This window comes from Staurois parvus, unplaced genomic scaffold, assembly GCF_062004578.1.
Source record: "Staurois parvus isolate SC_StPar_1 unplaced genomic scaffold, SC_StPar_1.0 ptg000498l, whole genome shotgun sequence".
Classification (NCBI taxonomy): Eukaryota; Metazoa; Chordata; class Amphibia; order Anura; family Ranidae; genus Staurois; species Staurois parvus.
Genome location: NW_028318294.1, coordinates 1,985,028 through 1,998,828, shown reverse-complemented (window position 1 = coordinate 1,998,828; position 13,801 = coordinate 1,985,028). Strand labels below are relative to the sequence as shown.

The 13,801-nt window shown below is 41.8% G+C and overlaps 1 protein-coding gene across 4 annotated transcripts in view; it reads right to left on the bottom strand.

Annotated features, from left to right (window-relative positions):
- The window catches only part of CMIP (c-Maf inducing protein), a 275,138-nt gene that overhangs the window by 52,343 nt on the left and 208,994 nt on the right, over positions 1-13,801 (bottom strand). For all 4 annotated transcript variants that reach the window (XM_089689802.1, XM_089689803.1, XM_089689804.1 and 1 more), the window contains one exon: positions 3,420-3,485. In XM_089689802.1, the coding sequence (XP_089545928.1) occupies positions 3,420-3,485 (66 nt within the window). The remainder of the gene's footprint in view (positions 1-3,419; positions 3,486-13,801) is intronic.

Here is a 13,801-nt window from a genome sequence, read left to right as displayed (position 1 = left end):
TTTCATCAATTTTCCTCATCCGTCCACGACCAGGGAGATTAGCTACAGTGCCATGGGTTGCAAACTTCTTGATAATGTTGCGCACTGTGGACAAAGGCAAATCTAGTTCTCTGGAGATGGACTTGTAACCTTGAGATTGTTGATATTTTGCCACAATTTTGGTTCTCAGGTCCTCAGACAGTTCTCGTCTCCTCTTTCTGTTGTCCATGCTTAGTGTGGCACAGACAGACACACAATGCAAAGGTTAAGTGAACGTCTCTCCTTTTTATCTGCTTTCAGGTGTGATTTCTATATTGCCCACACCTGTTACTTGCCCCAGGTGAGTTTACAGGAGCATCACATGCTTGTAACATTCTTATTTATCCGCAGTTGTGAAAGGGTGCCAATACTTTTGTCCAGCCCATTTTTGGAGGTTTGTGTGACATTATGTCGAATTTGCTTTCTTTCCTCCCTTTTTTTGTTTTGTCCCAATACACACAAAGGGAATAAACATGTGTATAGCAAAACATGTGTTAATGCAATACGTTTCGTGAGAAATACATGATTTCCTGGAGAAATATCAAGGGTGCCAACAATTTCGGCCATGACTGTATATGTGTAAAGCGCTGCGTAAATTGATGGTGCTATAGAAGTACCTGAAATAAATAAATATGTATGGATAAGATATTTGTGTATTGATAAATAATGTAACATAATTGATGAATACATTTAATATTGTGACTAACAGCACGTTTACACGATTACAGATATTCCCATGTGGTTTGATGAAGCAGATAGGGTCTGAGAAACACAACAATTCACCACCTTCCCACCAACCAAGACAACTATGCATTCTGCAAGATAAAGTCTGTCTGCCTTACATGTCAGAGTCAGCACATCGAACTGTAAATGGTAAATGTATTGAAATAACATATGATAATTCATGTCATTGTGCTATGACCAGTGACAATAACACCCTATTCTTTTATGAACGTTTAATTAATTCTGTGCATACTTTTATAGAATTTTAGATTAAATGTATTATTTTTAAATGTTTTTTGGGGTAAAATATTCTTTGGTGAATGGTGTGACACCTAAAGAAATCCCTACCTTACTTATTTAGTATCTTATGTTACTGGGATGCAATGTCAAGATATAAAGGGCACATTTAGTTATGCGCCCTCATGCAGGAAAAACAAAAAATATGAGGGCACTCGTGTGGGCTCGCTCCCGAGCCTTGCTGTCTGCATCTATTGACTGCTCCCTTCTCATTATCTGTGACTGACAGCAGCGAGAGCCAATGGCTCCTGCTGCTGTCTCTGTACCAATGGGGAGGGAGAGAGCACAGAGAGCCTTTGCTCTTGTGCACATTGCTGGATTGAAATCTTGCTCAGGCAAGTACAAGGGGGGCTAGGGAGTAACTGCATGCAGGTGTTTTTCTTTTACCTTAATGCACAATAAATGCTAACAATAAATGTTGTGTATACTTTTGTAGAATTGTAAAAAAAATAAAAATATTTTTTAAATTATTGTTTGCTTAAAATTACTATTCTAAGGTCAATGGTCTAGAAAATACCTAAAAAATATTGAATTCAGTATCTTGTTACTAGGATGTGGTATCAAGATATAAAAGGAAATATTTAGTTATGTGGCCAATAAAAAAAAACAATATAAACACTGCAATGGGTAAAAAAAACAATAAAAAATCAGAAGCTGCATTCTGCATCATATAATAAATTTGCCTTTCAATTATTAAAACAGGATCAGAAAGAGAAAAAATCTTTTAAAATAGCATATACATAGAAGTCTTGAAAGTAATAGAAGGAAGGCTTTGGAGATATACAACATAAAAAAAAAAAATCAAACTATAAAAACACTTTGAACATCACATGTTTGGAAATTTGCTGTCAGGCGACCCATCCTATTTTAGTCTGTTTATTCCATTCTGTTATGAAGCTCTGACCGCACACAAACACCATTTAAACTTTCTTCTGTCACATACTTTTGTTTTGTCAGAGAACCCAAGTGACTTAATTAAGCCCTGGTCACATCTCCATTAATGAGAGTGACAAAGCAATTATGGGTCACTGTGCAAGCTAGGTTGCATCATTGGCAGTGGAATAATGCATTCCTATGAGAACTACTAAAAGACAAATTTGGCCAAATGACGCCAGTCTGTTTTCAAAGCCAGCAACTTTAACTCCTATGCAGGAGATGATCCACATGCAAACGAACGGAGCCTCCTGGGAAGAGTGGGTTGATAAATGGGGCTATTACGGCTGATAATTTTTATTCTCCGCGGTGTGTTTTTTTTTTTTCTAACACAAACGCTCATTAGTCAGATCCTCAAGGACCCAAGCTTTTCCAAAGCGAACACAGCAGCTTCTTCTCTATCAAAACATGTAAACGTGCTCTATATAACCTGTTGGGTGATTAGTAAATATGGCTTGGGACATTCAAATTATACACTAAGGTAACACGCTTCACACACTGTAAAAGGTCTCTGGGACGTGTCATGACAGTAAGTCCTGAAACCTCACCTCCAGGCAGTTCTTTAAAAGGAGAGTCCACCTTTCTGACCATGTTTCACCCATATTTAAGGATGTAACATGGCCACTTTCCCCCATCCCCCACCCTCAAACCCAGCCTCCACTCCAGTGGTGTATTTAGCTCCCCCCTACCAACACCAGCGCCTGCTCCCCTAAGATTGGGTACCCAACCCCAGCCCCCCACCCGGCTTCCAGGTCCCTGCCACCACTGAAATTAGGTGCCCCCCACCATCACCAGGTCCCACCAACGCCACTCTGTGCCAAACAAAACTCAGACCCCCCCCCCCCCTCCCCGGCCCCATACAGCCAACGTAACAGCCCCCCATCCCCACAAATATACACAGTTTACTATGCTTCAGTTATGAATGAACACAGCGAGTGATCAGTACCGATCACTCATTGTGTTCATTCAGGAATGGAAGGGGCTGGCAAATTGCCGGAACCGATCCCTTGTATGTTTCTCTCTGCAGCAGAGAGAGAGAGAAAAAAAAAAAAAGAGTGTGTTAGTCAAGCACTGACCTCACTCTCTTGTGAAGGAAGCTTACAACCTCCAGCAGTGTGCAGCCTCTTCAGATTCCATGGCGGAGCCTCACCAGGTCCCCAGTTGGCAACCCCCCCCCCCAAAAAAAACTGCCGCATTAGGCAAAGGTCTTGTTTGCCTCGCGGTAAATATGTCACTGCTCCACTCATCTGAATTGTGGGTGCTTCTCCCTGGAACACTCTGTTTTCATTCAAATTTAGAAGGCCATGTATGGCTCTGCCTGTGACATATACATTTTTTAGCACTGCGCTTTTTGATTTTGTTTATAAAAATTGATTACTAACAAAGTAAACCTTCTCTTTGCTCCCAGACACACATACACATTACAGGTATCATGGTTCTGTACTCACTCTTTGGGAAAAGGGATGGGTTGCAGCAGACTTGCCAGAGCTGGCCTCCAGTCATCATAGTTGGACCTGCAAAACAAATCAAGTGGAGTTGTGAGCAATTTTACTATGCAAAAAGTGTAGTCAAAAACAGGGACATATCTTTGTTTAATTTGTGTCCTTCAATATTCATCTAAACCAGGGGTGTCAAACTGGTGGCCCTCCAGCTGTTACAAAACTACAAGTCCCATCATCCCTATGCCTTTGGTAGCTGTCAATCTTGCAAGGCCTCATGGGACTTGTAGTTTGGCAACAGCTGTAGGGCCGCCAGCTTGACACCCGTGATCTATATCAACATTAAGTGCCCATTCAGACTTTCACGTTGTAATAACACTTGTATTACCTCAATGTGCAGACATACAGTATGTTGCAAGTCCATTCAGTTTGAATGGCACCCCAATAGCATTAGAACAAAGGAAAACATTTTTGGCAGATCAGGGTGCATTGGCAGCCCATTCATTTCAATAGGCTGTCTTAACGCAATGCACCTTATTGCACACAATATGCAAAGCAAAAAATGTAAATTGGCTCTAAAATTGCAGGCAGGGACAGGATACAGTTTACCCATTAATGGGGTTTCACTGTAGAAATAAAAGTTGTAAATTTAATTGGTTGCAAAATTTGTTCAGGACCTAACAAAAAAACCCTTTGGGAATCAGAAACCGCTGCGGCCTGGAAAAGAATCTAAGTGAAATAGGTTAAGGGGTTTTTTTTTTATAAGAGGAGTCACAAGATTCTCTATAGATAAGTAGAATCCTGCTTCCAAGAGCACATTTTGGGCTTCAAGTGGAATTCCAAGCAAAGAAAAAATTAAACTCTAACCTAGTAACACTAGTATAAGTGCCTGAAATCTGTTTTTATATTATCTTCCCATAATCCGGTGCAGTAAAAATCAGAGTTGGCGCATATTCAAGGTATGTCAATTGAGCTCTATTGTACTGAACATTTTAAAATACGTTTTGCACTGCATTGTGCAAAATCTTGCATCTTTGTATAGAAGCCAATCAGCTTCCAGGTTTTATTGTCAAAGCTTAATTGAACAAGCTGAAGTTAGAAGCTGATTGGCTCCCATGCACAGCTGCACCAGATTCTGAGTGCACCAATTTTAGTAAATCTCCCTTATTGTCATTTCAGAAACTGAAAGCCAGATGACAGCTTACAAGAGCAGGACAGCACAGGGAGAATCCCAGCATAGTGAACGCAACACGGAAAGCTGCAGTGCTGCAACAGAGAACATTGGTGTCCCCATACTGGCTATGTTGCCTGGCAGGTGTGTGTATATCACAAAACAGCAAAACTTTTCCAACTGGGTATTTAACTGCCTATTTGACTGGAGTTCTGCTTTAATTTTCCATGTAATAAATGAATAAACCAGGTAACATGACTGCTAACAGTGGGGATGGAGACAGTATGAAAGGACAGCCCATTCATGTGTGTGTTGGGTAGTAAGAATGCCAAATGATCATTTTAAGGCTCCATGTACACTGCAGCTGATAAACTCACATTTAGGAGCTTTTCTGCATATTTTTTTCATCAGCCCCTGAACTCTCCCTAATGTTTTCCTATGTGTCCATGTACACGTAGTCGTTTACAGACAGTTGAGTTTACAGTCGTTTACAGTCGTTTACAGGCAGTTGAGTTTACAGTCGTTTACAGACAGTTGAGTTTAGTTGTTTACAGGCAGTTGCGTTTACAATCGTTTACAGGCAGTTGAGTTTACAGTCGTTCACAGACAGTTGAGTTTACAGTCGTTTACAGGCAGTTGAGTTTACAGTCGTTTACAGGCAGTTGAGTTTACAGTCGTTTACAGACAGTTGAGTTTACAATCGTTTACAGGCAGTTGAGTTTACAGTCGTTTTTTTTAACTCACGAAACGTGTTCAGGAGTAGATTTTATCAGCGTTTCAAACGCCAAACATTTTTAAATGCCTGTAATTGCGGCTAACTGCGTTTATAAGTGTTTGGAAAATGTTTTTAACTCTTCCATTTCCAGATGCTGTCCAGAGCCTTTTTTCATCATGAAAAATACATGCAAAGCTTTTTCCCGGTACTCAAATGGACCCAGTACACCATACTTGGAGGTTTCGCATGAAAGAAAATATGTTAGACAATGCTGCAATAATTTCTGCACAGAAATGAGCTGGAACACATCTAAACACCACAAGAAAAAAATAAAAAAGACAGCTAATCTCAATAAATACTGCTCTCTCTGCTTCTGCTCTCTATATTTCTCTCTAAATGTCTGAAGTAGTTAAGTTTCTACTGTTTTTCAGTGCATTCTGGGCATTTTGGAACGTCTCCTGAGGTTATCTTTAAAATACGCTTCTAAATGCAAACACTTCTAAACGCAAACGCTCATAAACGCAGTATGCAAACGTGGCTAAACAGACGTTTTCCAGCAGTCAGTTTCCATCGTTCGGAAGTGTCCCGTGTACATGGAGCCTAATTTACAAAAAATGCTGAGTTTGGAATGCACTGAATAATAAGTCTATTGTACACTAACATTGCAAATATGCACAGAAAACACTGACTGTTAAAGCAACACTAACAATTCCCTAGGTGTCATCGGCCTAACTTTATCTTAATGACGCAACAAGTATTTACTGCAGCCACTAAATGAAAACAGAGGCTGTAATAATGACACTAGAGGGAATGAGAGGAGAGAGGGAATGAGATACTGTAACTGTGTTGTTTGAGATTCCTGTAAATGACTGGCACGGCATCTGACCACAGTGCACTTCTGTGCCAGACAAAGATAGCCGTAAAATACTTTGTAACAATATTACTAATGCTAGACAAAAAACAAAAACCCATGATGCTTGCGTTCACAGTGAGGTTTCTGGTTGCAGAGGATCACAGAGCTTTTCAGTTTGTGTAATGCTAGCAATGAAGGGAACCAAGAATCTTGACAAAGTGAAAATAAAGGTTCAATGCAGTAGAACAAAACTTACCATCTTATGAAATAACAGGAATTCGACATTTGTCTTACAGCTGGTCATGTGACCAAAACGAAATGACTGGATGCTAGGCTAACGTGGGATTCTTAGAATTGTCATACTGGCTCATTGGTCTTGTGGTCTATGTCAGTTGCTCTCCAGGGGCGTCACAATAAGTGGCAAATTAGTCCAGTTAGAGTCCAGGAAAAGTCAGCACCTACATCTGAACAGCTGTCGGGTGTCATCTTCTACATCAGTGGTCTCGAAAATGTGGCCCTTTGCTTGCCTTTATCTGACCCTTGGGGCACTATTTTACTGACTGCAAATGTACAATCCAAACGCACATGTTCCTGAGTAAAAAATGGCTGTGTGTATAAGTGGGTGCTGCAGAGACCGTTGGCTGGAACCGAACAGAATCAGCAAGGGAAAATGTCACCAGCACACCGAGGATCACCAATATGGGTCCAATAGTTTTAATTATTATTATTATACAGTATTTATATAGCACCAATAGTTTGCTCAGCGCTGTACATTATAGTGAGAGACAGTACAGTAACAATACAATGCGATACACGAGGGGTTCGAGGGCCCTGCTCCTTGGAGCTTACAATCTAGGAAGGAGGGGAGAATTTTAATGAACGATCACATAGTTACAGCAAGGCAACATTTCGGAGTCTCGCAGGATCCGTCACATGCCTGAAGAAGGGGTCTTGCGAGACTCCGAAACATTGCCTTGTTGTAACTATGTGATCGTTCATTAAAACTTTTGGACCCATATTGGTGATCCTCGATGTTCTGGTGACATTCTCCCTTGCCTATTCTACTAACTGAGCTCTGAGGAAGGGGGTTCAGCCCCCGAAACGCATCAGCTTATCCGCATTTAGACACAGCACCTTTGTGACTTTTTTGTGGACCCTATACACTGCTTTTAATTTAGTTGGTTTGTGAGTATACATCCTTTTGTTCATTCATTAAAACACGTGGTGTACCACGGTAATGCACGATGAGAGTGCGCCCTTGTCTGTTCTTTTTTATCCTACTAACTGACACCAATGATAGGGCACCATTCCCCCTACTGGCACAATCAGCGGGGCACTATTGATCCCATTGATACCAACAATGGGGCACTACTCCTCTCGATACAACCAATGATGGGGCACTGCCAGGCATTTTCTTGTCTAGGTAACCCTAACATGACTCAAAAAAAATTAAGTAGTCTTTCAAAGTGGTAGTAAGCCACCACAAATATAAGAAACAAATCAGGCCCCCTGCAGGTTTAGGTCATAATGTACTAGTATACACTGCATACTAACACATTATGACAGACTTACCTGCACATGGAGCCCTCCAGAGCAGCACGGTCATGGCTCCCCAGCCCTTCCATCTTCCCCCAGTCTTCCTTCTGGGTTCGCTGGCTCCAGCTGTATGAGTGGCTGGGCGACGATGACGTAACTCTGGAGCATGTGCATAGGAGCCCCCGAACGTCCCTTTAAAGCACATGCTCACTGGTTGCACCCCATGTGAATATCTCCTAAACAGTGCGAGTTCGGGAGATATTCACTGTACCTATAGGTAAGTCTTATTATATACTTACCTGTAGGTAAAAGTTAAAAAGTAGACTTTACTTCCACTTTAAAAGTAAATGATAACACACACACGTAAATTAGTTTCATTATCTGTTTGCCATAAGTATCTCTTCACTAGCATGTAGTACATTCTATACTAGAATAAAAGCAAAGATAGAAAAACATTGACAAATAAGTGGATGGAACAAGGGATTTATTTATACATTATCGTTGGATAGAGGTTCCTTTCAGGTTTTCACTGCTAATTGTGTTTCCTTTGGCAATACTGCCCTACACTTCCTCTACCTAGTACAGTCTTTTAGGCAAGGTGTCACAAGGACAGAAAACGAGGGGAGAAAATTAAAATGTAGCCGATATTCCAGTCCTTCTCCACCAAAATGTTTTTTATGCTGTTTGCATCATTGATGGAGAGTTTTCTGTCCATGTGAGAGGGCAACAGAACGTGTGGGGAAAACCCTTCAACATGAGCACCAAACAGCAACAGGAAATGAGACAGTAGTCCCAACTCTTCCCTACAACAAAAGGTGTTTTTTTCTTAGTGTTCATGGCACTGCTTGGGAGACTCCTTACTCTTTCTAGCTTGGTGACAGAGATAGAAGCAAAGGGGAAATCTCTGCAAAAGAGATGCAGAATGCAATAGAAACACCTTTTTAGTATAGTGTTGTAGGGTTAGAATCTGTTATGGCCTCCTCAACAGGGACACAAACAAAGGTTTAGGGAGTTTGGCTGGAGTTGGACATAAAACATCTGCTTTCATCAGTAATGTTTAAAGACTTACATTCCTATTTTTTGCCAAATGTGTCTCAGTGAAAACACTTTTTCATAGGGAACAGATATGGTAAGTTCGGCCAATGATGGATCTGCTTTTTGAGAATTTAGCTTGCAAGTGCTTAATCATAGCAGTGCTCTTTAAGTCAAGCCCTGAAAAACACAGAACTGAAAAATGTAAAGCATACTGACACATGCTTTTGATAATATACGTAGGTGACAGAGCTCCCGGGCTTTAGTTCTTGGTCTTGGTGTCCTGCCAATAGTTGGAAAGCAATATTTTAGCTCTTAGATAAAACATTTCAAGTCATACCCCAGGCAAATCTATGAAAAGAGTTTAGGTTTGGCCAATAATACATTTATGTATTTTTCCTTGACAAAAGAATGTCCTTCATGAGATTTAGAAGTTTAATCGCAATCGCACCAGTGGATTTCCATATCATCAAGGTTCCATTATTAGAACACAGTGAAAAGTTAAAAAAAGAAAGTTAAGGGAGAAAAAAGTGAGGAGACCGAGAGAAACAGATTTGAACAAAGCGCTCAATCAAAATGTTATATTTGAATTTTTGGCCCATGAGAGCAGAAGGACAGAGTGGAGAGTGAGAACAGGGGAAATGAGGGAAAAACAAAGGTAGAGGTAGAGAAATAGAAGGGGAAAAACAAAGGAAATGGTATTACTGGATAGATAGCAGAGCATAGAACTGCCCAAAAAATTCCATTATACCATTCAAGGGATCGAGTGGAAAGACCACTGCCTTGAAAATCCATGTCCTACTACCTGCGGAAATGTGGGTTTTGCTGATCTTGTTGGATTTTTTTTCTTTTTAGCCTAAAGAGAATACAGTGGAATTCCTTCAGAGAGCAGTGACAGCAACTAACCACTGAGCACTTAAAAGTCTAGGAAAAGATTCTGCAGAAGCACTGAACACAGGCTTGGGTTATGACCCTTGGAGTGTTGTGTTCCTGACGTGCCAAAAGGTCATACCCAGTACTGACTGGAGGGTAAATACTTTCAAAATGTATGCTGGGTAAAGTCAATGGCAAAATTCCATACAAAAGGCATTTCTCTAGCCAACTTTTTCTTTGGACAGAATGGAGGAGGACGAAAACCGCTGTCAGAAGGAACAGTCCAAAAGTGGTAAATACTGTAAAATGTTCAATTCTGGTCTATAGTGTCTGTAGTGAGAAATACTGTGGTTTTGAATAATTAATTCCTGAATGATCAAAGAAATGCCCCATTAGAACAGTGGCTAAATGGTTAGCACTACCAACCTGGCAGTACTAGGGTCATTGGTTCGAATCCCAGCCACGGCACTACCTGCCTGGAGTTTGCATGTTCTCCCTGTGCCTGCGTGGGTTTAATCCGGGTACTCCGGTTTCCTCCCACACTCCAAAAAACATGCTGGTAGGTTAATTAGATCCTGTCTAAATTGGCCCCAGTATGTGTATGTGTGAGGGACCTTAGATTGTACGCCCCTTGAGGGTTAGGGACTGATGTGAATGTGCAATATATATATATATATATATATATATATATATATATATATACATATATATATATATAGCGCTGCGCAAATTGACGGCACTATATAAGTACCTGAAATAAATAATTTAGATTGCATGAGTGTTTATTAAAGAGACACTATCACTTTACTGGTCACTGTCACTTTACTGGTACTAAACCTCCCAGCACTCCCCCACCACTCGCTCAAAAATACCTGTCACTCTCAGGTATGAGGGCACCTCCTGGCAAAAATACCTGTCACTTTCAGGTACGAGGGAGCCTGTGTCCTCCTCCCATGTGACAGTGCTCGAATCTAGCAACCAATTGCCAGGCCTTAGGAGTTTTTAGTGACGGCTGCAACAGAGTAAAGAGTGATAGGGAGTAACAGCAAGTTATGCATTAGTGGTTTTGAGGAAAGTACCTAAATAGGCAAAGTGACAATATCTAAAGAAAGACCCTGATAGGCCCAGCTGATAATCCATGTGTGCCCAACCATAGGTTAAGGTACCAACATCCAGATGACATTAAACATCAGGGTAACCTGGTATACACAAGCATAGCTATGAGGAGAATCAAATTTCTGGGGCACCTTGTCTTTGCCCCCTGTATGCATTTCCAGGCAACATTTGATAATTTAACCGGAATGCAGCATTAAATGTTAATATGTTACAAAAGGGGCACATAATTCACTATTAGGCTTGCTGATGTTTCCAATGAAGTGACACATGACATATAAAGATGAATGGATAGATGGAGATAATTAAGTCTGTGTTCAAGAACAAGTCAGCACATTTGCTACAATTTGGATATTGCTTATTTATTGTGAACCATTTGTGACAAAGGTTGTTTCCTTTATGTTGTGTAACAATCAAGATAATCTGTCCCGTTAATACATGGTCTTTCTCCTGACAATAACTGCATAGAACACCCTGTACTTGTGTCCATGTGGTTTTAACATAAAGTCAAGTCTGACCCTTTAGCAATCGTGACCCCATTTCCTCTGTTGGCGAAAGACGTGACAGTTCTGAACCAAAATCCCATAGACTTGCGCAATTTCCTTTCAGAACCGATTTCTAGTTTCTTGTTTCTCAGAAAACACCTCATTTAACAGAAATGCACACACAACAACCAAATATGCTGGGCATGATCAAGCATTTATGTTAAATACTGTGAACTTTAAAAAAGCATTACAGTGTTCCTAAACCCCGGACCCTGCATTCACTATATCCGGTCTCCCCGGACCCTGCATTCACTATATCTGGTCTCTCTGGACCCTGCATTCACTATATCTGGTCTCTCTGGACCCTGCATTCACTATATCTGGTCTCTCTGGACCCTGCAATCACTATATCTGGTCTCCCCAGATCCAGCAATCACTATATCTGGTCTCCCCAGACCCTGCAATCACTATATCTGGTCTCCCCGGACCCTGCAATCACTATATCTGGTCTCCCCGGACCCTGCAATCACTATATCTGGTCTCCCCAGACCCTGCAATCACTATATCTGGTCTCCCCAGACCCTGCAATCACTATATCTGGTCTCCCCGGACCCTGCAATCACTATATCTGGTCTCCCTGGACCCTGCATTCACTATATCTGGTCTCCCCGGACCCTGCATTCACAATATCTGGTCTCCCCAGACCCTGCAATCACTATATCTGGTCTCCCCAGACCCTGCATTCACTATATCTGGTCTCCTCAGACCCAGCAATCACTATATCTGGTCTCCCACAGTACATAGAACATGGAAGTGCAATTATTTTAATAAATATAATATAAACTGCTAAATACCTTTTCTCATCAGCAGTTAGAACAGTCTTACGACTTCTATCAGCGTCCAGCAGAGCACATGTTAAAGCTTGTAGGAGGAGTTTTCATTCTACTCCAGGATGCAAAACCCCTGACCTGTCTGGACAGTGCTGATTGGCCCTGTGCTGATCACATGCACTCTCTCAAGAAAAAAAAAAAAAAGATTAACCCCTTAGGTTCCACTGTGAGTATAACAAAGCATGCTTTACTGCATATACAGACCGATTTACTGTTGTGGGTTTAGTAACACTTTAATCTTAAAAACACACACAAAAAAAAACCTTCCAATGCTGCTTTAAAAAAAAAAAAAACGCAAAACACCATATACAAAAATTGCTAACTGAACCATTTTTGTATTTTACAGTTTTTAAAAAATATCTTTACATTCCAATCTGCAGCCTGCAATAATTTTTCAAAAACTAACAAAATGTAAAATGTTGCCCTTAATTTGGAATATGACAAACCTGGCAGCATTCTACATAGCATTTGTGTACAAAACACCCCTAGGAAATTTATTTTCCTGCTTGTGAGACCAGTCCACTGCTTTGTAGAGCTAGATGTGAGATTAGAGGCTTCCCCTGCACAAGGAGCTTACTTTTTCCTGATACTCTAGGGAAGACAGCGTGCGGCTTCAGAGCCGGGTGCCCACTGCGCATGTGCAAGAAACGCTGCACTTTGTGAATGTTCCGGCAGTCTTCTGGGACCTGTCACGTGTCCCAGAAGATGGGGAGGGAGGACAACTCCGTGGAAGTTGGAGTGGGTACCTGCCCTATTCGGGTACCCGCTCCCCAAAGGTCCGCAGTCTCTGGCCATCCCCTGTACTATATCCGCACTCTCTGGTCATCTCCTGTACTATGTCCGCAGTCTCTGGTCATCTCCTGTACTGTGTCCGCAGTCTCTGGTCATCTCCTGTACTATGTCCGCAGTCTCTGGTCATCTCCTGTACTATGTCCGCAGTCTCTGGTCATCTCCTGTACTATGTCCGCAGTCTCTGGTCATCTCCTGTACTATGTCCGCAGTCTCTGGTCATCTCCTGTACTATGTCCGCAGTCTCTGGTCTTCTCCAGTACTATGTCCGCAGTCTCTGGTCTTCTCCAGTACTATGTCTGCAGTCTCTGAGCATCTCCTGTAGTATGTCCGCAGTCTCTGGTCATCTCCTGTACTATGTCCGCGGTCTCTGGTCATCTCCTGTACTATGTCCGCAGTCTCTGGTCATCTCCTGTAGTATGTCTGTAGTCTCTGGTCATCTCCTGTAGTATGTCTGTAGTCTCTGGTCATCTCCTGTACTGTGTCCGCAGTCTCTGGTCATCTCCTGTACTATGTCCGCAGTCTCTGGTCATCTCCTGTAGTATGTCTGCAGTCTCTGGTGATCTCCTGTAGTATGTCCGCAGTCTCTGGTCATCTCCTGTAGTATGTCTGTAGTCTCTGGTCATCTCCTGTAGTATGTCTGTAGTCTCTGGTCATCTCCTGTACTGTGTCCGCAGTCTCTGGTCATCTCCTGTACTATGTCCGCAGTCTCTGGTCATCTCCTGTAGTATGTCTGCAGTCTCTGGTCATCTCCTGTACTATGTCTGCAGTCTCTGGTCATCTCCTATACTATGTCCGTAGTCTTTGGTAATCTCTTGTACTGTGTCCGCAGTCTTTGGTAATCTCTTGTACTATGTCCGCAGTCTCTGGTCATCTCCTGTACTGTGTCCGCAGCCTCTGGTCATCTCCTGTACTATGTCCGCAGTCTCTGGTC